General features: G+C 47.8%; 1 protein-coding gene across 4 annotated transcripts in view; it reads left to right on the top strand.

Annotated features, from left to right (window-relative positions):
* The window catches only part of MMP24 (matrix metallopeptidase 24), a 165,289-nt gene extending 145,906 nt beyond the window's left edge, over nucleotides 1-19,383 (top strand). For 2 of the 4 annotated variants that reach the window (XM_065566595.1, XM_065566598.1), the window contains 3 exons: nucleotides 1,937-2,075; nucleotides 15,533-15,799; nucleotides 18,232-19,383. In XM_065566595.1, coding sequence (XP_065422667.1) covers nucleotides 1,937-2,075; nucleotides 15,533-15,799; nucleotides 18,232-18,569 — 744 coding nt within the window. In that variant the 3' untranslated portion in view covers nucleotides 18,570-19,383. Of the gene's footprint in view, nucleotides 1-1,936; nucleotides 2,076-15,532; nucleotides 15,800-16,704; nucleotides 16,814-18,231 lie in introns of all 4 variants that reach the window. The other 2 variants (XM_065566596.1, XM_065566597.1) reach the window with 2 other exon arrangements.
* Nucleotides 19,384-25,190: the final 5,807 nt, after the last annotated feature.

The following is a 25,190-nucleotide window of genomic DNA, read 5'->3' as shown; positions in this document are numbered from 1 at the left end:
ACTTTACAAAGGAGGTCAGTTTCATTATACCCCGTTTTATACGTGGGGAAACAGGCATAGAGAAGCTCCATGACTTGCCCAAGGTCAGCCGGCAGACCAGTGGCAGAACCAGGAATACAACACAGATCTTCTGAGTCCCAGTCCAGTACTGTAGTGACTAGACCACATTGCCTCCCTGAGCACATTACCTAGCACTACTCTGAGAAGGCTGGAGGGACTGATAAAGCAGGGAAGGGGCCTCTCTAAAAACACTCCAATTTTTTGTCTAGAGTGGGTATATAACCTGCTGGTTTCTGTGGGCGTAAGCATATTCTGAGAACAGCGAACAGATCAGACCTGGCAGGGGAGACATGGGCGAGAATGCCTAGTTTGAGGATCCTGATGAGGCCTAGATGTGAGTCAGCCACCAAGAAGCTCAATAGTGTCAGTACTTAAGTGGGGAAATGCATGTCCACTGCTGCAAATTTAGGCACCATGGGGACTTTACCAGCAGGAATTCAGGGCTAGGCAGTGGTTTGGGGGATCTAAATTTTGGATATAGGTGCTTAAAGTGGCAACTAGTAGCGTACTCTCCTTTGTGGATCTAGCTCTTAGAGTTGGGTTAGATCCTAAAGCTCAAGTATTTGTTATGGAAGTGCCAGTCTCAGTGTCATTGTTAATGTTGAGTTCCTTTTTATACTTAAAGAAAGGATTCAGCCTTTTTATTTATATGAAAAATATGGCAAGTCCTCTGGGAGAAAAGAATGAATTTTCTGAGAATTTACAAGTATTATACATCCATTAATTATTAGATGTTATTAGTTAAATTGGAGAAGATGGGATTAATATGAGAATTGAAAGGTGGATAAGGAACTGGTTAAAGGGGAGAGTACAATGGGTCATGCTGAAAGGTGAACTGTCAGGCTGGAGGGAGGTCACTAATGGAGTTCCTCAGGGATCAGTCTTGGGACCAATCTTATTTAACATTTTTAGTACTAATTGTGGCACAAACAATGTGAGTGTGTTAATAAAATTTGTGGATGTCATAAAGTTGGGAGGTATTGCCAGTATGGGGGAGGATCAGAATATCATACAAGAAGATCAGGAGGACCTTGAAAACTGGAGTAATAGAAATGGTATGGTTTCAGAGTGGTAGCCGTGTTAGTCAGCAAAAACAACGAGGAGTCCTTGTGGCACCTTAGAGACTAACAAATTTATTTGAGCATAAGCTTTCGTGGGCTAAAACCCACTTCATCAGATGAGTGAAAAATACAGTAGGCAGGTATAAATATACAGCGTATGAAAAGATGGGAGTTGCCTTACCAAGTGGGGGGGTCAGTGCTAAGGAGCCAATTCAGTTAAGGTGGAAGTGGGCTATTCTCAATAGTTGACAAGAAGGGAGGAAAAATCACCCATCCACTCCCAGTCTTTATTCAGGCCTGACATCAAATTAGGTCACTACAAAAACTAATTTTCCCCCTGCTGATACTCACACCTTCTTGTCAGCTGTTTGAAATGGGCCACCTTGATTACACTACAAAAGTGATTTTTTTCTCCCTTCTTGTCAACTGTTGAGAATAGCCCACTTCCACCCAATGAACCACCCAAATTAGGGGAACATAGTCCCCCCCAAGACGTTTGTAACCACCTGTAGTAACACATCATAAAGTAACACACACACACACACACACACACACACACACACACACACACACACACACATTAAAGGATAGTAATGATTAGTACCAGTCCCTAACCTGTTATAATGCTAAGAGAAAGCATCTTCCTATAAACTTAGCCAAATCTGGTTGGAATGCAGTCATTGCTCAAGATCAGTGCGACTACACAGAGCTCAAGTTCGTCATTATGGCATCTGGGGGCATTTCATGCTCTAATTAGTGGTTGAATGCAGGGTATAAAAGTTCGGACACTCCAAGAGTCCTTTTTCTCTTCCTAGGATCGTTGGTTTTGGCGTCTGCGCAACAACCGAGTGCAGGAGGGGTATCCCATGCAGATTGAACAGTTCTGGAAAGGCCTTCCTGCAAAGATTGATGCTGCCTATGAGAGATCTGATGGGAAATTCGTTTTCTTTAAAGGTAGAGTATGTTTACAATACAATTTTGCATCACTGTTCTAATCACTCTTTCCGCGGCAAGCTTTGAGAAATGGGATTTTTGCTTGTCTGTTGTAGCATTGTATTGGTTGGAACTGTATCTCATGTTGGAACCATTTGTGGAAATCCACAAAGAAAGGTAACTGAACTCCTCACAAACCTTCACTTCTAATTACTCAGAGTCAGATGTTAAAAGATATTTGGGCGCTTAAAGATGCAGCTAGGTGTCTAGTAGGATTTTCACAAGCACTGTGGCCTAGATCCATAAAGGCACTTGGGGCCCTTACTGCCGCTGTAGGCACCAGGTCCTCAAAACCCTGCTCAGCTGCGGCCTAACCCTAGTCGGTGTCTAAATCCTCAGAGGTGCCTAAGTCTCTGCTAGTGGGAATATGCAAAATTGCCTAAGTCCTGATGCTCCTGAGTTGCTTGGTGCCCTAGCTTATGCCTAAGCCCTGGTGGGATTCTCAAAATAGGCATTCCCCTAGCTGCCTTTTGTACAGAGCCTGATCCAGTAGGCAGCAGTCCTAGGGGGCTAGTGGAGAGGTGGGTGTGTTCAGTATTCCCCAAACCCCAGTGGCTACAGCATTCCCATGGGAGGTGGGAGACCCGGGTTTGTATCCCCACTCTACCTGAGTTGGAACAGGGATTTGAACCCACAGCTCTTACATGAAAGGCTAGTAGGTCCATTAGGGGGCTTCTCTCAATCTCTTGTTGAAGCCGTCGCACGTTGTATAAAGATTTATTGGCATGGGGACTTCAACCCACTGTCACGTGACCCTCCCACAGGTAGGTGAGTGCTCTGAGCGCGAGGCTATGGAGTCAGTCTCTCACTTGCCCAGTGAATATTTAATTAGTTATACAAAGTGGAACAACTTCAACAGGACTGCTTGAGAGAGACCCATGCAAGACACTCTACGCTGAGGGTTAGAGCGCCTTGTCTTAAATGTGGGAGCCTGAGGTTCAAATCAGGCAGAGCAGCAGTTTGGACCTGGGACTCCCACATTCTGGGAGTGTGCTCTAGTTATTGGCTATAAGGGCGTGAGGTTGTCTGTCTCTCACAGCTGCTAGGACACAGGCTACCTAAATGGCTGACCTGGCTTAAGTGCCTGATGGCTAAGAATCCTGACCAGAGAGAGGTGCCTAACTACCTTGGAGGGTATCATGGCTTCACAGGGTCTGGTCTATGCCCCAGCCTGTAGCCAGTCCCTTGGGAGTGACCCCTTTAGTGTGCTGGTCCACACAGTTCCACAGGCCAGTCCCGTGGCCTCCAAAACTGGGCCTTCAGGTGCCAGAAATCTCTATGGCCTCCTGCAGTGAGTCCAGCCAAGCCAGACACTGTGGGAGGCTTGTTCTTACCCTTTGCAACGCCAGGCAGCCTTGTCAAACAAGATAACAATTGTTAGTGTTAGGGTTACCATACGTCCTCTTTTTCCCGGACATGTCCGGCTTTTCGGCAGTCAAACCCCTGTCCGGGGGGAATTGCCAAAAAGCCAAACATGTCCGGGAAAATGGCGGCTCTGCTCCTCCCCGACTCTTCGGCTCTGTTTAAGAGCCGGGCTGCCCGAACGCTACCGGCTTCGGGCAGCCCCGTGCCTCCAGACCCTGCGCCGCCGGAGCCCGGGAGGGGAAGTGCCCGGCTGGGGGCGCAGGGTCTGGAGGCAGGGGGCTGCCCGAATCCGGTAGCGCTCGGGCAGCCCGGCTCTTAAACAGAGCCGAAGAGTCGGGGAGGAGCAGAGCCGCGGCGGCTGGAGGCTCTGCTCCTCTTCGGCTCTGTGTAACTGACACAGTGTCAGTTACACAGAGCCGAAGAGGAGCAGAGCCTCCAGCCGCGGGGGCTCTGTGTAACTGACACAGTGTCAGTTACACAGAGCCGCAGCGGCTGGAGGCTCTGCTCCTCTTCGGCTCTGTTTAAGAGCCGGGCTGCCCGAGAGCTACCGGCTTCGGGCAGCCCCCGTGCCTCCGGACCCTGCGCCCCCAGCCGGGCACTTCCCCTCCCGGGCTCCGGCAGCGCAGGGTCCGGAGGCACGGGGGCTGCCCGAAGCCGGTAGCGCTGGGGCAGCCCGGCTCTTAAACAGAGCCGAAGAGGAGCAGAGCCTCCAGCCGCGGGGGCTCTGCTCCTCTTCGGCTCTGTGTAACTTATACAGTGTAAGTTACGCAGAGCCGCCGGAGCCCCGGAGGGGAAGTGCCCGGCTGGGGGCGCAGGGTCCGGAGGCATAGGGGCTGCCCAAAGTCCGAGCGCTACCGGCTTCACGGTTTGCTGGGCAGCCTCCAGACCCTGCGCCCCTGGCTGGGCGCTTCTCCTCCCGGGCTCCAGCTGCGCTGGGGAAGCGCCGGCTGGGGGCGCAGGGTCTGGGGGCTGCCTGGGAAACTGTGAAGCTGGTAGCACTGGGGCAGCCCTTTCCCCCTGGCTGGGAGTGGGAGGGAGGAGGGGGCGGAGTTAGGGTGGGGAAGGGGCGGAGCTGGGGTGGGGCTAGGGGTGGGGAAATGGGCGGGGCCAGGGCCCGTGGAGGGTCCTCTTTTTTTATTTATGAGATATGGTAACCCTAGTTAGTGTCCTGGCCTACAGAATCTGAAAGTCATTAGGTTACCACAGAGAAGCAAAGGTTAAAGACAGAGTTCAGACTGGCCAACACCAGGGCCCTTGGGCCGTGCTACCATAGGAACCAATTTTCCTTCCTCTCTCTGGGCTTTTCTACACTTCAAACACCACAGCAGCATAGCTGCACTGCTGCAGCACTTCACTGTTGGCATTACTTACACTGAAGGGAGGGGGGGGTCTCCTGTCAGCGTAGACAATCCACCTCCCCAAGAGCCAATAGTTAGGAATTCTTCCATCGACCTTAGCACTGGCCACACAGGGACTTAGGCTGGCTTAACTCTGCTGCTCAGAGGTGTGGATTTTTCACACCCCTGACCAACATGTTCCAGTGTAGACCAAAGGTCTGACTCTGTCCCTCCCTTTGTCTGTCAGTCCCAGGAGCAAGCCCCTGTGTCTGTGTCTGTGTCTGTGTGAGCTCACAGAGCCTGACACCTTTCCCCTTTGTTCTCCAGCTAGGGGGCCTTTGCTCTGCTTCCTGGCAGAGAGGTGGGGGGAAATCTCCTCCTCTTGGCTGTTGGTCATTAGGTGTGAATGTCCTGGCCATTAGGTCTCCATTGTCTTGGCGGGGATCCTCCATTCACACGCATAGAGTGTGTTCAGTTTGGTAATGATTGAGGCTGTTAGGAGTCAAACATTCGGTCCCTTCCCTTTATGGTCAGTACACTGAAGTGCAAAGCCTAGAGGAAAACCGAGGTACACGCAGGAATCATAAAAATACCATCAAAATTCCCACATTAGTCACAGATGGGCAGGGCTTAGGCCTCGCCCCTCTCTACAGCATGTCCCACCGCTCAGCATGCTGGCTTCTGTGAATCTCTTTCTTAGGCCCCTAACTTCCCCATACAATGCCTGCGGTCCAGGGTGCCTAGGACTTATCCTCTTTGTGGAGCTAACCCCATGGCACTAACTCCCACTGAAGTCATGAAATCAATGGAATTGGGCAATTAAGCACTTTTTAAAATCCAAGTAGGCACCTATCTGTATCTTTAGGCAACTACCTCCCTTTAAAAATCTGGCCTTACCCACTTCACTCCTGATCTCAGGGAAATGAGGGGAGGATTTGGCCCAGAGGTGACCATCTCTAGATGGAAAGTGATTGCTGAATAGAATTCATTGTAAAACCAAACATACAGCAGTGCCACCAGTACAGTAGACAGGCTTCACCATGTTTTATGCTTGTGTAGTCTGGCGTGGATCTCGGCGTAAATGGCAAATAAAGTGATTCTGGACGGCATGCAGGGACGATGATTGTACAGAGTCCGAGGAACATGAGATTGGCAAGTCCATTCAATCACATCTTGCTCACTGCAATATTCCATTATAAATGTAATTTTGACACATCCTTACAAGCTCTTTTTAGCCTGAAGATAGAGGAGAATGTCTTTGAATTCTTGAGGCAAACCTGACGATCCACTTATAAATTATTGGACTTCGAAAAAGACTCGTGTTTCTCACTTGTCAAAAATTGTTCCCACAATCCCTTTTTCATTCAAAAGTCAAAAACAGATTTTTTCTATAAAATTCAAGTTTTACCAACTGGGCCTTAGTGAGAATTTTAACATATGGACCCCTCTTGTGAATAATGGCTTAAAGCTTTTATAGTTACTCAGAGTCATATTCCTTACTGTTTTGAGTGCCAGCAGGTGCCCTGCAGAGATTACAGTGACTCTAAGAAACCTTAAATCTACTTCAAATTCTACCTAATCTAAGTCTTCATTTTAAAAAAAAAATCACCAGCAATTTTTCTCATGAAGATTCTCCACAGTGTAAACCAATGACTAGGATTGTTTGTCAGTACAGTTGGTCAAACTGTTTATAGTGAATCATTTATCCAACCCATTTATTCCCACAAATGTTCTGTGAACAAAACAGAATTTTTAGGACTCTCTATTTGTAAATGTTTGTCAAATCATGTGTGTGTATTAATCACAGTTTATGGACTGTCCATTAATTGAGCCACTACACTTATTTGTTATCCCTATATATTACATATGATTGGTCACCCAAGTCACATGGTATTGTTTCTGTTTCCTAACTGGATGACTGAGGCTTTATAAAGGAGAGTTTATAAAGGAATCTTTGGTTCTCAACAGGAAAGGAAGGGGAGGGAGCAGGAGATAAATAGACCTAAGGAATTCTAGGACATTTAATTTTTTCCTGTCCCATTCTGCACAACCCAAGAACATTATATTTGGCTCCTTATGTGGACCCCAGATGTAATAATAATTGGCTTCCTTCCTAACTGGGGGAACAAGAAAGAAATCTTTCAGCCTTTTCTATAGCACTCATTGCTGTCGTATCTAAGCCTGACAAATATTAATGTAAGGTTTCAGAGTAGCAGCCGTGTTAGTCTGTATCCGCAAAAAGAAGAACAGGAGGACTTGTGGCACCTTAGAGACTAACAAATTTATTAGAGCATAAGCTTTCGTGGACTACAGCCCACTTCTTCGGATGCATATAGAATGGAACATATATTGAGGAGATATATATACACACTCGCTGTTTATGCTCTCTGTATGTGTGTATATATATCTCCTCAATATATGTTCCATTCTATATGCATCCGAAGAAGTGGGCTGTAGTCCACGAAAGCTTATGCTCTAATAAATTTGTTAGTCTCTAAGGTGCCACAAGTCCTCCTGTTCTTCTTTTTGCAAATATTAATGTGTTATCTTTGCAGCAACCCTATTATATAGGGAGGGCTTCACAGACCAGGAACTGAGGCACTGGGAGATTATGGCCAAAATTTTCAAGGTGCCTAGGCGACCTTTACAATAGAAATGTAGGTGCTGAGTGATTTTAGGTGCCTACTGACTTCGGCAGCGGCAGCTGAGTGGGGATTTTATGAATACCACTGGAGCCTAAATTTGGGAGTGTAGAGGTCTAACGTGGCAGTTAGGTGCCAAAGTCCCTTTGTGAATCTAGTCCTAGCCCTAGCTAACTGACCCCACCGCACATGCGGGGAGGTAGGGCAGGACTTTTTTATGCCATTTTCCCACCCTACCTCACAGGGGTGTTTTGAATATAAATTCATTCATGTTTGTTAGGACTAACACAGAAACAAAGTGACATTCCCAAGGCCATGGAATCTGGCAAAGCTACAGTTCAAATTCAAGGCCTGCAGCCTTCCAGCCCTGAGCTCATCCCTTCCTGCCAGTTGGGCTGAGCCTTCCCAGCTCCCATTAACTGCAGCTGCTGTGAGCACTCAGCACTTCAACAACATGTTCAAGTCCTTCTTGTGGGTTCCCAGTAACGATCCCAGAATCTCATGACGCAGATTACAGGTCCCCGTCAAAACAGGGGGGTATATGTGTGTGTGTGTGTGAAAGAGAGAGAGACACACATCATGTGTGTGAGACAGAGACAGAGACAGTGGGGGTGTGTGAGAGAGAGAGAGAGTGTGTGTGTGTGTGTGTGTGTGTGAGAGAGAGAGAGAGAGAGACACATCATGTGTGTGAAACAGAGAGAGACAGAGACATTGGGTGTGTGTGTGTGAGAGAGAGAGAGAGTGTGTGTGTGTGTGTGTGTGTGTGTGTGTGTGAGAGAGAGAGAGAGACACAGACAGTGGGTGTGTGTGAGAGAGTGTGTGTGTGTTGGAGGTGCGGCACTCAGCAGTCTGAAGGCTCATTCAGACAACAGGAGTCGCCAGCAGCTCCTCCGTCTCCCTCCTGACCCCTGGTCCCCGCCCCAGCCCAGCAGAGATAGGGTACATGGGCAGGGAGGCAGGGGAAGGGGGACACCCTGACATCAGCGCCCCCTTCCTCCCCTCCCCCGGGTCTGCACAGCAAACAGGAGGCTCCTGGGAGCAGCTAGCCAGGTGCAACGCAGCTGCAGATGGCAGCAAAGCAGCGGGGGAGGGGCACGCCTGCTCTGGAGGCGCCCCGTTTATAACAGTGCCCCAGGCTTTCGCCCCATTTGCCCGTGCCTAAGGCCAGCCCTGGAATTCAGGATGAAAAGGATCCTGAGAAGGGCATTCATTGTAATTATGTTTGGTTTTCCCCAAAGGCTGAGAGGCAGTGTCTGCCATCTATTGAAATTGCTGCTAACTGCATGAGTAATGGGGCGGGTTACCCTTGACTAAGTTTTTATTTCCTTAGGGAACAGGATGCCAAGATATCGGAGGTTTGTCTGTTGCCATTAAATGTCCCTATAGGCGAGTCAGTTCCAGCTAGATCCAATGAGATCTTCATTGCTTCCGACTTATCCCAATTTATCTTATTGCCAGAGAATTTACCCAAATTATCTATTGCTTGTAGGTTATTTGGAGTTGATTGATCAGGATTTTTAATAAATAGGAGGATGTGGTCTGCATATAGAAGGTTTCAGAGTAACAGCCGTGTTAGTCTGTATCCGCAAAAAGAAGAACAGGAGTACTTGTGGCACCTATTTGTTAGTCTCTAAGGTGCCACAAGTACTCCTGTTCTTCTTTTTGCATATAGAAGGATTTTTGTCTCCTGACTGCCTGATTCGATCCCTTGAATGGTGTTCCCTAATTAGTATGGCAAGCAGTTCTAATGTTAGATTGAACGGGATGAGGAGAGGGAGCATGCCTATCTAGTTCCCTGAAGCAAATCAAAGTGGGGGGACATTGTGCTATTTGTAAGGATATGTGAGTTGGGATTGGAGTATAGCGGCTTCATCCATGAAATAAAGGATTTCCCCAACCCAAATTTATCCAGGATACAAACCAAATATCACCAGTTCACTCTGTCAAAGGCTTTCTCTAATGGTGTGAAATGATTTTATGGGAATGTCTAGAAGGTTGATGGAATGCCACAACATTAATCAATTCATAGAATCATAGAATCATAGAATATCAGAGTTGGAAGGGACCTCAAGAGGTCATCTAGTCCAACCCCCTGCTCAAAGCAGGACCAATTCCCAGCTAAATCATCCCAGCCAGGGCTTTGTCAAGCCGGGCCTTAAAAACCTCCAAGGAAGGAGACTCCACCACCTCCCTAGGTAACGCATTCCAGTGTTTCACCACCCTCCTAGTGAAATAGTTTTTCCTGATATCCAACCTGGACCTCCCCCACTGCAACTTGAGACCATTGCTCCTTGTTCTGTCATCTGCCACCACTGAGAACAGCCGAGCTCCATCCTCTTTGGAACCCCCCTTCAGGTAGTTGAAGGCTGCTATCAAATCCCCCCTCATTCTTCTCTTCTGGAGACTAAACAATCCCAGTTCCCTCAGCCTCTCCTCATAAGTCATGTGCTCCAGACCCCTAATCATTTTTGTTGCCCTCCGCTGGACTCTTTCCAATTTTTCCACATCCTTCTTGTAGTGTGGGGCCCAAAACTGGACACAGTATTCCAGATGAGGCCTCACCAATGTCGAATAAAGGGGAACGATCACGTCCCTCGATCTGCTGGCAATGCCCCTACTTATACAGCCCAAAATGCCGTTAGCCTTCTTGGCAACAAGAGCACACTGTTGACTCATATCCAGCTTCTCGTCCACTGTGACCCCTAGGTCCTTTTCTGCAGAACTGCTACCTAGCCATTCGGTCCCTAGTCTGTAGCAGTGCATGGGATTCTTCCGTCCTAAGTGCAGGACTCTGCACTTGTCCTTGTTGAACCTCATCAGGTTTTTTTCGGCCCAATCTTCTAATTTGTCTAGGTCCCTCTGTATCCGATCCCTACCCTCTAGTGTATCTACCACGCCTCCTAGTTTAGTGTCATCTGCAAACTTGCTGAGAGTGCAGTCCACACCATCCTCCAGATCATTAATAAAGATATTAAACAAAACCGGCCCCAGGACCGACCCTTGGGGCACTCCGCTTGAAACCGGCTGCCAACTAGACATGGAGCCATTGATCACTACCCGTTGAGCCCGACGATCTAGCCAGCTTTCTATCCACCTTACAGTCCATTCATCCAGCCCATACTTCTTTAACTTGGCGGCAAGAATACTGTGGGAGACCGTATCAAAAGCTTTGCTAAAGTCAAGGAATAACACATCCACTGCTTTCCCCTCATCCACAGAGCCAGTTATCTCATCATAGAAGGCAATTAGGTTAGTCAGGCACGACTTCCCCTTCGTGAATCCATGCTGACTGTTCCTGATCACTTTCCTCTCCTCTAAATGTTTCATAATTGATTCCTTGAGGACCTGCTCCATGATTTTTCCAGGGACTGAGGTGAGGCTGACTGGCCTGTAGTTCCCGGGATCCTCCTTCTTCCCTTTTTTAAAGATGGGCACTACATTAGCCTTTTTCCAGTCATCTGGGACCTCCCCCGATCGCCATGAGTTTTCAAAAATAATGGCTAATGGCTCTGCAATCTCACCCGCCAACTCCTTTAGCACCCTCGGATGCAGCGCATCTGGCCCCATGGACTTGTGTCATCTGAACTATGCCTTTTTTTAATAAATCCCACCTGCTTGGGGTGAACCATCCCACTCTACTTTTTCAAGCCACTTCGCCAATATTTTTGAAAGTATGTTTATATCAGCATTGTTTAAAGAGATGGGTCTATGGCTGTTACACTTTGGCACATCCTTACCTAGTTTAAGTAGTACAGTAACTAGGGCTTCTCTCATAGTAGGAGATCAGGTACCTTTTTTTAAGGCATCTGTGTAAAATGTAGGGGCCAGAATTTTTCTGAAAGTTTGTTAGAATTCTGTTGATAGGCCATTGGGGCCGGGAGTCTTGCCCGGACTCATGTCCTCCATTGCCTTGATCGTTACAAGGGAGAGGCCAGCCTGTCCTTTTTCTTTTTATCGGGTGATTCATCGCTTTGATGTTCCTGGAAACACAATTTATAATATTAGGCATAAGGAGTGCTTACGTCAAATATTTCTTTATCAGGTACCTGCGTAGTGTCATTGCTTGGGCCACAGTTAGTTACAGATCTAGGAAAGATATGTCTGGGTTCCCTCTTACCACCCCGGAGACGTGAACGGGGAGGGGGAAACAGAGAGAGTTAGGCAGACCAGGAAAGATAAAAGATCATGTGGGTGTGACAGGGTGCTGGGCAGGAACTCCTGAGCCAGCCCTCTGTCATGCCAGCTCCAATTAAGGGAGGTAAATTGGAGCTGGCTAGAGAAACCTGCACCAGATTGGCAAATGGGAAACAGCTGCCAGCCTAATTAGCTGGGAGCTACATACAGGCCTAGAGGAAGGAAGCTGGGGAGAGTCAGAGAGTGGAAGGAGAACGGTAGCTCTTCCCTCCTGGGTGCAGAACCTGAGACGTCCCTAAGGCTGAACCCCAATCTGTTTATGGTGAGAAGGTGGTGGGCGTGTCCGCATGCTGTAAATAAACTGCACCGGTGATTGCTGAACCCCAGGGGCTCTGAGTGGTTTGTGAACGCAACAGAGGCAGGAGCAAAGGGGACCCTGCTACACCCTTTTACAGTGAGAAACAGAAAAAATAAATGAAGTGATCAAAATTGACCAAAGATCACTTGAAAAATACATAATTCTTATCCAAACCGAAATAGGACCTAAATCCATGAGATTTACAAGGGCGTGACCTCATTACTCACTACCACCACCACCCCCAAAACACCCAATTGGAGTTTAACTGGATTCCCTTTAGCTTTATAAAGAAGAAATGGTCTGATATCAAAAGAGGACGTGGTTTCTGCTCTGTTCACAACAACAACAGAAGGGGGAACAAGTCTGTAGTAGATATTTAAGAAAGTTATGCAAATTGTTTAAATAATCGTATGCTAACATAACCGGCTCATTTGCAGATAAGAATTCATTAGCAGACCTGTTCTGCCGACACTTTGCCCCCTAGAGCCTTGTCCATGCTGGATTATAGTGCGAACGCCATTGCGCAAACGTTCTATCAGCAATAGAAATCAACACAGCATTTCTCACAACTCATTTAACAAAAATAAAAATGAAAGAAAAGTCCCTGCACGAATGGTATTGCCAATCTCACAATAACACGGTCTCAGCAATCTGCTGAATCAGAACCAGCCCGAATTATCATTCCTGGGTAGGAGTTTGGGAGCTCAGATTTCTTTACAGTTGGGAATGGAAACGATTTGTCATGAAACTAAACATTTCATTACGTTGCTTAGCTCTGGTACCTCTTACACATGTACATTTAAGGCAAATGGGTTGAATAGTTTCAGATTTACTATAAACCCAGAATCTAGGAGATTAGCTGGGGATGGAGCAAAGTAAAATCACTGGGGGGAAGAGGAGGGGTTGGAAAAGGTACCAGGAGAGAGAGGCCTCAGACAGAAAACAAACTCACACTACTCTGTTGAGCCCTGCTGCTGATCGACAGGCGTAAGGCATCCCCAGGCCCAGTGCAGCACTTTGCTTGGAGTCAGGATCTCGAAGGGGGATGTGCTTCCGGTGCACCGGAATTGTGGGAGGGGCAGATGCTCCTGGTGGACTGGAATCATGGAGGGGGCGTTGCTCCCAGTGCACTGGAATCGGGGGGAGGGCGGGCTGTTGTTCCTGGTGCACTGGAATTGGGGGAGGGGCTGTTGCTCCTGATGCACTGGAATCATGGGGGGGATGTTACTCCCAGTGCACTGGAATCGGAGTGGGGGATGTTACTCCCAGTGTAATGGAATCATGGGGGGAGGGTGGGATGTTGCTCCAAGTACACTGGAATCATGGGGGGCAGGTAGGTGCAGACCAAGCAAGGGTATCCGCATTGTAACACTCCTGCCTGCAGCAGCTTGGGCACAGAACTGGCTCTGGAGTCTGGGGGGAAGGGAGGGCAGAAGGGTCAAAGTTCAATCAGAGACAAGCGTCTTCTCCCCACCCCTGGCCCCCGGGAGGTCAAAGAAATCAAGGAGAGGGAAGGGGAAGGGGAAGGGAGAAGCTGAAGTGACGCGTCTGCCTTGCACAGTTTGGCGCTCAGCTGGGAGCAGTGGCTGAGCTGGCAAAGTTGTTTTAACGCAACCCAGCTGTATCTGCTGTGATGTCTTGTGTTCCCTTTTTCCAGCCCCTCTGAGAGCCCCACAATTCTCAGACTGTTTCTCCTGGCACTTCCCTCTCGCAATCAATACCCTTCTCCTGTAGTGCTTTAATAGGTCTTTCCTGTGGCTGTGAAGTTATGTTCATAGTACTCACTGTGTCATCTACCGAGGAGAGTCTGTTCTCAGCTTTCTCTAGTCTCACTGCAAGTCTTGCAAGTTAGCTTGAAGTGTACTAGTAAGATTTATGATCTCGGATTATAGCTTCACATAATCTATCCACTTGAGACTTGTTTTAGCCAGTCCATAAATTCATCTAGTCTCAGAGGGGCACATCTCCCTGGTCAGCCATCCTGGCTACAAGAGGGCTGTGCAATGGCTTCTGCTTTTTAGGATTGTGTAGAAAGTCTGGAGACGGTGCAGCATCCCTAATGGCATTAAATTAGAAGCAAAGAGTGGTAGAATAATATCTAATACAAATTAGATGGAAAAAAACAATTCAGTTGCTGCTGGTTGTGACTGTTAGGAAAGGAGCTGTAAAGCTATGCAGCCCCAGCCCTCTAGTGGCACCTGGAAGTCTGACCATATTGTGTTATACTGTATCATTCATTTAGCCCTCTTTTTTCCAAATCATTTAAGGGGGAAGAGTCTCAGGTGACTAGAAAGTAAGGACAGCTAAAGTAGGAGGGGTGATGGAATTCACTTCTTGTTCTCACCACAGCAGTTTGCCACTTGCCACAGAACTTGCTTGTGAGGTGGATGATGCTAGTCTTGCAGGTTCACTTTAGGAATGGACTCTGATTTCTGCATGTGACCCAACATGTCTTTTAGGATGTAGCCACCTTCTTCCTTATGCTGGCACTATGATTACCTCTCTTCCATGGTGTGTGCAGTAATGTGCCACCAGTAGGGAGAGGTGGAACCTACACGACACCCCCGCTATAATGCCCTTCATAATAATGAGAATATAATGAACCTGGTCCCTGGATCCCACCTCCAGCCCTGGGGCTGCAGCGAGGGCTGACAGATCCTCCAGCCCTGGGTCTGTGGTGGGGGCTCAGAGCTGCTCCAGCCCCGTGACTGCAGCGAGGGCTGACAGATCCTCCGGCCCGGGGCTGCGGCGGGGGCTCAGAGCTCCTCCAGCCCCTGGCTTGGATCCCGGGGGGGTTCGGTAGAGGAAGGGTGTACTATTCTTAGAGAGCACAGCAGAGGCCAGATAACTGTCTGGGAGTGAATGTAGTAATGACTAAGACAAAACACACAAAACCCCTTCACGGGAAGCAGGCAGGGTTGAATACTATTCAGCATCTGCTCCTTTAGTTGAGTGTTACCAGTTTTCAGAAAGTAATCGATGAAATGAATCATTTGTGGTGGTACTGAGCATGGTATTTGGCATATATTTGCTGACTGCTGCTGAGAATGAGAATATGCTGCATGCTGTGGTCCCAAATAGTGGATCACATCTTAATGGAGAAGTGAGCCCATAGATAACTTCTCGTCCATTCACACCCATCCAACACCCCGCTGGTGACTCTTGGTACATAACGTGTCTCAGGAATATGCTGTTGTGTCTGTAGGGTCTCTAGTGAGGTCTGTCATTCAGCATCCTCCTGGTCGTTTATTCGGAGTGAGTCACTTTTGTCTCTTTTTGCTTTTCATCCGGCCCTCTCTCCCTTCCCCTCGGTTTCTCTCAGCTGGAAACAAGGGGAGAGCTAGCAGCAGGTGACCAGCCAGCTCTCTGCAGCCCACCAACAAATGTTCTTGGGCCACCACAGGTCCACAGACCACAGTTTGGGGACGCTGCTGTAATCAGCCTGGCAAGTGATTTTTCTTAAGCACTCCCCTGTTGTGTGCCTAACTTGAAGTTCACTTACAGGCCCTGAGAACATTTCAGATCCAAGTGGTTGTCTGGAGCTCAGTAAATTTATTCTTTGTTTTTTCCCCTCATTCCTAGGCGATAAATATTGGGTTTTCAAGGAAGTGACAGCAGAGCCAGGGTACCCACACGGCCTGGTGGAGCTGGGAAGCTGTCTCCCCCGGGAAGGCATCGACACAGCTTTGCGATGGGAGCCAGTAGGCAAAACCTATTTCTTCAAAGGCGACAAGTACTGGCGCTATAACGAGGACAAGAGAGCGACTGACCCAGGATACCCAAAGCCCATCACTGTGTGGAGGGGAATCCCACAGGCCCCACAAGGAGCGTTCATCAGCAAAGAAGGCTGTACGTAGAACCCATGATTGCAAGTGTTTGTCAGACTAATACCAGGTCCCCGAGCTTGGGGTTGGGATGTTTCAGATGGTTTTACTGAGCTGGAATTCAGGCCCCAGCGCTCACAGTGCTGCTCTGCCATCAGTGGCCACAGAGGTCGCTAAGGGCTGGAGTCACATGCTGAGCATCACCACACCTAAGGTCTAGGTGCCTAGAAAACCACTGGGATTCAACAAGGCTGCGTTAGGTGCCTGAGTGGGGAGAGACAGGCACCTCCAAACGGGATTCATAACGGCCAGCTTGCGAGGCAGCTACTCGCCTAAACTAGCCACTGGGAGGTGCCAAGTCCAGGTGGGTGCTAAGCTCCGCCCCTTAGAGATAGGTGTCTAAGTCCAGGCTCCAGGGAGGGGCCTCCCTCTGCTCAGGGGTCTCAGCTGCAAACCCTCTTTTGGGGCGTGGTGCCCATGCTGTTTTAGCAGGTGGGGCAGAGGGAGGAGGCACGCCACAAGTTAGGGTGCTCATGTAGGGTATGGGAGACCCGTGGTGCAAGTGCCCTTTCTGCCTGAGGGGGAGAGGGGATTGGAGCAGAAATCTGCCATCCCTCAGGTGGGGGCTGGGCTCTGGGGTATTCCGACGTGGGGACGCCCTCAGTCTCTCTTGTTGAAGCTCTTCCACTAATGAAAGAATGATTGGGCCAGAGAGAGAGCCCAGGCATGAGAAGGACTGTAGTCTGGTGGGGAGAGCACTCACGGGGAGGGGGAATAGGCAGGATCCCAGCCCCCTGCTCTAATGACATTTTAAAATTATGTATTCCCAGTGGAACTGCTTCAACGGGCAAGACGGAGGGCGCCCCCCTCGGGCTAGGCCACTGGCCTGAAAGGGGGCAGATCTCTGCTCAAATCCCTTCTCCCCTGCAGGGTGGAATGGAGATCTTCACATACCAGCTGAGCACCCCGATCAGTTACAAGGGACCCCTCGCCTATGGGGGTCTTGTGTAAGTTTGCCTGGAGGGACCCGATTTGGTAGGTGAGCTTTGGGCCTGCGTATTAGATTGGGCCCCACAGACAAGTTAGGCGGAGGAACTCCTTTCTTCCCCCGCTTGGTGGAGTGCTCTGGGATGTAGGTGACCTGATGACTGCAATGTTTAGACTCAGAGGCAGAAACATAAGCACCTAAGGAACTTTTAATGCAAAAATGTAGGTGCCGAGTCAGTTTAGGCACCTACAAGGTTTGGCTACAGCTGAGCAAGGGTTTTGTGAATCCGAATGGGGTCTGATTCTGGGATTTAGGCACCTCACATGGCAGATAGGCACCTAGGTCCTTTTGTGAATCTAGCCCCAGTAACCTGTGACCCACTTCCCTGCCTCATTCAAACAAACACATACCCTCTTTTCCACGACTAAGTCACGTTATTGTATTGCAAGCTCCTTGGAACAGGGACTCTCTCTCCCTCCGTGTTTGCCCAGTGCCCAGCCCCATGGGCCCCTGCCTGGGGACTATGAGCAATATTTACTTCTCCATCCCTGGCTGCATCGAGCTGACTGTTTCTCTCCCCCCCATTGATTTTCTCCTTCATCCTCCAACTCTTCTCCAGCCAACTGGGAAAGAGAAGCAGCTGGCTGGAGTGGAGTCTGTCCTCTGCAGAGGACACAGGCACCCGGCTGCAGTGGATTTCTCTCGAGATGTCAGGAAAGATCCCTGAGCTCCTACAGAGCAGTGGAGTAGGAGCCAGCTAGGAAGAGTGGGAGCTGGAATCTTCCCTGCCCTTTGCCCACAGGGTGGGGAGAGAAAGACTAAGAAACGGGGGGGATGGGAAGCATCTGGAGAGTGAAGGCTACTGCAGTCAAGGAGCAGCTGAAGGCACCAGCCTTTCAGCAACAGAAGGGAAGCTTTTGAAGCCACTGTCCGCCTGGTTAATAACCAAGGCCAAATCTTCCAACAGGTGTGCTCCAAAGAGCTGCTCCTATCCAGGGTCTTCTCCCTCACTGCCCCCTCAGAGCCATATGTATGAAACAAAATATTCTAAAAATATCAACAAACCAATATCCAAATCAGTGCAGACGCTGGGCCCCGCCAATATTGGAATGCTTTTGTAACATAGAGGAAGTCCCCGAGTGCATCAGGGCAGGCGTGTTGGTGCTTTAGTTGACCATAATTTGCCCCTGAACGCTTAGATTAGAATTCCAAATAAAGGGCAAATCAGCTGCTTGGCTTTTCCTGTAAACATTTGCTCTACATTCCTCTAAAATCAAGCAATTGCCTTCTGATTTCCAAATTTGCCATGGGAGGTTCCTTATGTCTGTTTTTCTTGCCCCCACAGCCTCCTACCATTAGGCAGAGAAATAATCACTGTAAACGAAACGCCTTTCAGTTCCTCTTCGCGCCCATTTGGTTTCAAGTCTTTGAATGTTATGGTATGAAGTGATCTCTCTTTTGTCCCCTAGTTTATACCTACTTCTATAAAGGGAAGGAGTACTGGAAGTTCGATAACCAGAGGCTGAGTGTGGAGCCAGGCTACCCCAGGTCAATCCTCAAAGACTGGATGGGCTGCAACCAAAAGGAAGTTGAACAAAGCAAAGAGAGACGCTTCCCCCATGATGATGTGGATATTATGGTGACAATCAATGATGTGCCTAGCACTGTAAATGCAATTGCAGTAGTTATCCCTTGCATCTTATCTCTGTGTATCCTTGTCTTGGTATATACCATCTTCCAGTTTAAAAACAAAGAAGTGCAGCAAAACGTTACCTATTACAAACGACCTGTCCAGGAATGGGTATGACACGTTCACCTGCACATTTCAGCTCAGAGCTGCGCAAATGAGTTCCGAAGTCCATCAAACAAAACTGTTCAAGTGACTTATTATGAGTTGTGGGAGTTCTGGGACTGAAAGAAGCAGGAAATACAGAGGTGGCCTTGCAGAGTGGAGCCTCTTTCCTTCTTACTGCCTCAGTCATGTGTCTGTCTTGCTGTGCCATTCTCCACAGGCCCCCTTGTGCGTGTCAGAGACTGCAAGAGGAATTTTCTTGAAATGTTTTTCAACTGACTTGGGAAACCTTCTTCAGTGCCCTGCCCCAGTGGTCTCTGTTAAACCCAGCATTCTCCAGTGTAGCTAACCACCTCTAAATGGACCAGGTTTTTTACAGCTGTCTCATAAATGAATTAAGATAATTAAATCTATGAAACGGGAGCAATTCAGTATCTTAAGGAGAAGACATGCTGATGCTGAATCATTCCAAAAGATCTTCTTAGTTTATTACAAGAACCAGGGAATTACCTGGATGCAATTTTCCAATACCTGCTGGTCAGATGTTTTGTACATTCATAATAATTGATGCCGTCCCTCAGCACAGTGCACAAGGAGGAGGTAATTCAGTGTAGGCCAGGAGTTCAAGGAACTTTTAACTAGTAACAGCAACTCCTCAGTTGAGTTAGTCCACAAGACAAAGACCAAAACACTCCCTACTGTTAACACAGCCCTAAATGCTTTTGTTTTAGGAACCTCTCATGTAATGAATATTTAGATGTCATATTACCACTATTTGAAATTCCCATCAGTCACAAACAATAAATTGTTACCAAAACAATGAACAATTTATATAAGAACTCTGCTGTATTTTATCTGAAAATTCTGGGAAAAGATGAAGTGTTGTTATAGTGGCATGTATAATCAGATTCTGAAATTTGCCTCTCAGGTTTCAAGAGAATGAAAATGCTTGTTTAGAGGGAAATCTTCATTATAGTTAGGCAAAATGGTCTGGATAAAGTAAGAACTATGCCTGTGCCTAAAACATGAAAACATATAACTTTGAAAATTATTTTTCATTTTTCACTCACCTCTTCACACTCAAGTAGCTGGCCAAAAGGTGGAATGCCAAAGGACGGTGAGAAAGCTTGTTTTCACAGGATGACTAGCACAGTTCTGAAGATGAGAGACTCAGCTAAGAGCTGGATAAATATCTGAATTTTGGGTACTGAGCTTTGACAAATCTCCTTCTCAGACAGCAGTTGTCTGTTCTTCCCTCTTGTAAATGTGAATGCTTGGGGATGTCATGTCCTAGCTAGAGCCTTCCTTAATCTGATTTTCCATGCTGGTATCCAAACAATATGTTAAATGGCTATGAAAGAAAATGAACACAGCACTTCTGTTAGCATTCCAGGTGACATTCAGCCCTGTGCAGAGAAGCCCATAGCAGCCCTAGGCAACACTTACACATCACTTGTGTCATGTTTGGAGAGCTTAATTGGGATGTGAGTGGGCCCCTAATCCTAGAGTGGGCCTTCTGCCTTGGGCTGAATTTCGCCAGTGTAGCTGATGAAGCAAGAAGCATTGAACTGCTGATTAGCATTCAACAATGTGGATCTCACCGTTTGTTTCACTTGTTTCTTTTAGCATGATTCAGGTTATAAGTATTGATGATGACAAGAGCAGGGCAGGAAGAAAGAGAGAGATTGTGTTTGTCTAGTTTTACATGCCTGGCTTGGACTCAGATACTACCGCGAAGGGGGCGGTAGAACTTTCAGTGACTGATTTGAATTGCACATTGTGTGGTCTTAGACTGTTTTGTATTTTATACTTTATAACGCACTTCAGTAGCCAAGAAACGTTGAGTGCGTCTTCAACAGAATTATAAAATCAGTGGAAGAAGAGAACTTGGTAGATGTAACATATTTGAATTTTAGTGACAGACATAATGGAGTGTCCGGATGGCTGAAGGACTGCAAACAAAGGACCAAATAAGGTCAGACCTAATCACTAACCACCTCTCCCCAACTCAGTATGTTGCTATGTGTACTACACACATGGTGGTGACATGCACATTATAAATTCCAGCACCATGTGCCACATTGCATTTACCATGCACTTTACTATTCCTCGTAGCAGCTCCGGACAGACACCAGTTGAAAATATTTCTCTCATTGCCCTTCTGCCCAAATCTGGAATTCTCCCCGCAAATGACACTGGCCTCTGGGGAATACTGCGGGTGTCTTGGACCAGCGACAGGTATAAGGCTGGCTATCTCCTGAGCCAGGAGGGCTGGAAATGTTTGCTTTATCCCATTAGAATGCCAGAAAACCCCCTTGCCAATGAGGTAAGTCTTCTGGGACATATTTTTAGACTGGCCTTCATTTATGCTGGAATATTGGTATAGAAGGGTACAACTTGCTCAGGAAGGACAGTCAGGGAAAAAAAGGGAGGAGGTGTTGCCTTATATATTAAAAATGTACACACTTGGACTGAGATTGAGCTGGAAATAGGAGACAGACTTGTTGAAAGTCTCTGGGTAAGGATAAAAGGGGTAAAAAACAAGGGTGATGTCAGGGTGGGGGTCTACTACAGACCATCTAACCAGGAAGAAGTGGTGGATGAGGCTTTTTTTAAACAACTAACAAAATCATCCAGAGCACAGGACTGTGTGGTGATGGGGGACTTCAGCTACCCAGACACCTGTTGGGAAAATAACACAGCAGGGCACAGATTATCCAACAAGTTATTGGAATGTATTGGAGACAATTTTTTATTTCAGAAGGTGGAAAAAGCTACCAGGGGAGAGGCTGTTCTAGATTTGATTTTGACAAATAGGGAGGAACTGGTTGAGAATCTGAAAGTGGAAGGCAGCTTGGGTGAAAGTGATCATGAAATGGTAGAGTTCATGATTCTAAGGCATAGTGGGAGGGAGAACAGCAAAATAAAGAGAATGGATTTCAAGAAAGCAGATTTTAGCAAACTCAGGGAGTTGGTAGGAAAGATCCCATAGAAAGTAAGTCTAACGGGAAAAACAATTGGAGACAGTCGGCAGTTTTTCAGAGAGACATTATTAAGGGCACAAGAGCAAACTATCCCACTGCGTAGGAAAGATGGGAAGTATAGCAAGAGCCTACCCTGGTGTAACCAGGAAATCTTCAGCGATCTAAAAATAAAAAAAATGAGTCCTACAAAAAGTGGAAACTAGGTCAATTACAAGGGATGAATATAAACAAATAACAGAAGTATGTAGGGACAAAATTAGAAAGGCCAAGACACAAAACGAGATCAAACTAGCTAGAGACATAAAGGGTAACAAGAAAACATTCTACAAATACATTAGAAGCAAGAGGAAGACCAAGGACAGGGTAGACCCATTACTCAATGAGGGGGAAAAAACAATAACAGAAAATGTGGAAATGGCAGAGGTTCTTAATGACTTCTTTGTTTTGATTTTCACCAAGAAGGTTGGTGGCTATTGGGCGTCTAACATAGTGAATGCCAGTGAAAATGAGGTAGGATCAGAGGCTAAAATAGGAAAAGAACAAATTAAAAATTACTTAGACAAATTAGATGTCTTCAAGTCACCAGGGCCTGATGAAATGCATCCTAGAATACTCCAGGAGCTGACTGAGGAGATACCTGAGCCATTAGCAATTATTTTGGAAGATGGGAGAGATTCCAGAGGACTGGAAAAGGGCAAATATAGTGCTCATCTATGAAAAGGGAAATAAGAACAACCTGGGGAATTACAGACCAGTCAGCTTAACTTCTGTACCAGGAAAGATAATGGAGCAAATAATTAAACAATTTGCAAACATCTAGAGGATAATAAGGTGATAAGTAACAGTCACCATGGATTTGTCTAGAACAAATCCTGTCAAACCAACCTGATACACTGTCAAAGAAAGATAACAGGGATGGTAGATAATATTCAGTCCTGCCAGGAGTGCAGGGGACTGGACTAGATGACCTCGCGTGGGCCCTTCCAGTTCTATGATTCTATGCTGGTATAAATAATAGTAGCCACAGTTTTCTGCTGTTAAGTTTTTGCAGGCAGTTTAGGTCACTTATGCCACTGTCCCTGATTTGTGGGTACAATTTGGGACTCTCACCGTTGACACCTAAATTTTGGGACAATAAGTGCTCGCAAAACTGTGTTCAATGTTTTACATTTGCAAGTCTGCATTTGCTAAAATGGGAGCTTGGTAACAGTCAGGCTGAAATGCCACACTTTCTTCTAGCCCTGGTAGATCACAAGATCTCTGACCTTAATATGAATGGAAAAGCTATTTTCATTTACTGTAGATGTTTTTAAAATACATCAGCTATTTCTCTCTCCCCTCTGAACCATACAATTGCATTCATGCTGCTATGGCCATCTGGCTATGGATATGAAATATATTGCCAGTGTTTTCCAAATTTTTTAAGGCATATGTAAACTACAGTTTCTGTAAACGATCTGACATCTAAAAACACATGACTGGCGTAGTACCTGGCTGCAGGGTTTAATGGCATTTGCTGGGATGATCTGTGTAAGTGACTATCCCAAACTCATGTATCTGCAGTCTCTATTATTCTTGCATCTGTGCTCCCCTACTCTCCAGAGCACAAGCTGATGAGTAGATGGGCGGGATGAGTAGAGCCCTGCAAAGCTGCGGATAGCTGCACCCACACATGCGGTTGTATTGTTTACCATCTTTGCAGCTTGGCAGTGCCGCCAAATGTTTGCATCGGCGCAGGACTCTAGAATTGGTGTCAGTGGAAACACACATGTAAGCACATGTGTATGATGCTGCTGAGACATTTGGTTACACTCCTCTGCCTGGCCTCAACTTCGCTTGTGGCAGCAGTTACCAGGTAGCTGCAATGCAGGATCAGGGGCTCGTTTCCCAGCCTGCAGCTCCCCCCTGCTGGATTTCGGCAAATATTCTCACACGGAGACTGGTCAAAACTCCGGCTTCCCCTCCCCTGGGTAATTCGGACACTTCACCATGTGCTTGGCTGCAAACTGAGTCAACCAAAATAGCACAATTTCTCACAGAGCAGCAAGGTCAGTTCAACATTGACTTGCCTCTGTCTGAGCTGGCCCAGGGGCTCATGGGACTGCCTCAGACCACCCCCCCGCCTCCAGCCTGCTGCAAGATCACCTCTCCCAGGATGCAACTCATCCAGTGAGAAGGCCCCAGTGCATAGTGGGAGATGTGGTCCAGCCCAGGAATCCTGCCCGTAGAGAACAGGGGCACGAGGCACCCAGCACCTCGGATTAATGTTGAAGTTTAGAGTGACCAGATAGAAAGTGTGAAAAATGGGGACGGGGGTGGGGGGGGGTAATAGGCACCTATATAAGAAAAAGCCCCAAATATCAGGACTGTTCCTATAAAATTGGGACATCTGGTCACCCGATGTTGAACTGACCCAAACCAAAATATTTCTATTCACGTCAACCTGACCCCAAAGGAAATATTTGGGATCAATGGAAAAGTCTCAGCTAATTCCCTTGTGGAAAAGGCATTTTCTGTTGAGAAATCACATTGGCCTCTCTGGCCTTCCCCTTCCCCCCACAGCCATTGCTCTTCAACTCCACCCATCCCCAGAGTCCCCTCTGTGTCCCTCCCTCCCCCCCCCCCCAGGGTCCTGGACCCTCCCCCACAAAGCCACCTTCCCCCCACCATGCCTCAACAGGGCACCTCTCTACATTTCCTGTGAGTGCCCTGATGCTGCAAACTTCTCTACAGTGCCCTCTAATGGGAGCGGGGGGGGAGGGGGAAAGAGGGGGAACACAACCATTGTGATCGCCTAAACAAAATCACCCCAGAATAGATCCTGCACTCATAAATCCTGCTGCCAAATAGGTCTGTTCTGCAACTCCCACCAACAAACACGAGCCTCCACTCTACTGCCTGCCTCCCCCTTCCTTGCTGGTTCACAGCCCTGCCCCCCTTCCCACGGCCATCACTGGATCACAGCACAGCCCACCTCCATTCCCTTTCACTCTTCCACCTGGGCCACAGCTCCACCTCCCCATGGCAGAGTGGCACTGGCACACAGCCCTTATCTTCCCACCCCCATACCCCTTCATCTCTCTGTAAGGGGACTGTTGGCCCTATACTGAAACTTAGTGGTGGTGGAGGTGGTGGTTGGCCCTTTCCCAGTACCAGGAGAAAGGGCCAGAAGCATCTTTATCCTGAGATTGACAGTCCCAGAGCCAGTGAGGAGAAGCCAATTCTCCAAGTCAGCTGGATGGACAGGGCAGGCAGGCCAATGAGGCAGTCACAAGCCCTGGGTCCCATTCTCCATGTGAGCTGGGGCTAGGGTAACCAGACAGCAAATGTGAAAAATCAGGAGGGGGTGGGGTAATAGGAGCCTATCTAAGAAAAAGACCCAAAAATCGGGACTGTCCCTATAAAACCGGGACATCTGGTCACCCTAGCTGGGGCTGCCGGGGCAGAGTAGAGCAGCCACCCAGAACTGGGAGCTGGAACAGCACCAGCACGGAGCCAGGACCACGCTGCGGTGGGAGCCATGGGCCAGAAGTGAGATAGCGGACGTTGACGATGTCCCACACATAGTGCCCATCCACCCGGTTACCTCCTTTCGTGCCAATCGCCTTGTGGGTTTTGATGGACAGGCCTGGGCTCTTCTCTAGTCCACTTC

This window comes from Chrysemys picta, chromosome 13 (assembly GCF_011386835.1).
Source record: "Chrysemys picta bellii isolate R12L10 chromosome 13, ASM1138683v2, whole genome shotgun sequence".
Taxonomy (NCBI): domain Eukaryota; kingdom Metazoa; phylum Chordata; order Testudines; family Emydidae; genus Chrysemys; species Chrysemys picta.
Note: the sequence above shows the minus strand (reverse complement) of the source record. Positions and strands in the feature narration are given on the sequence as shown.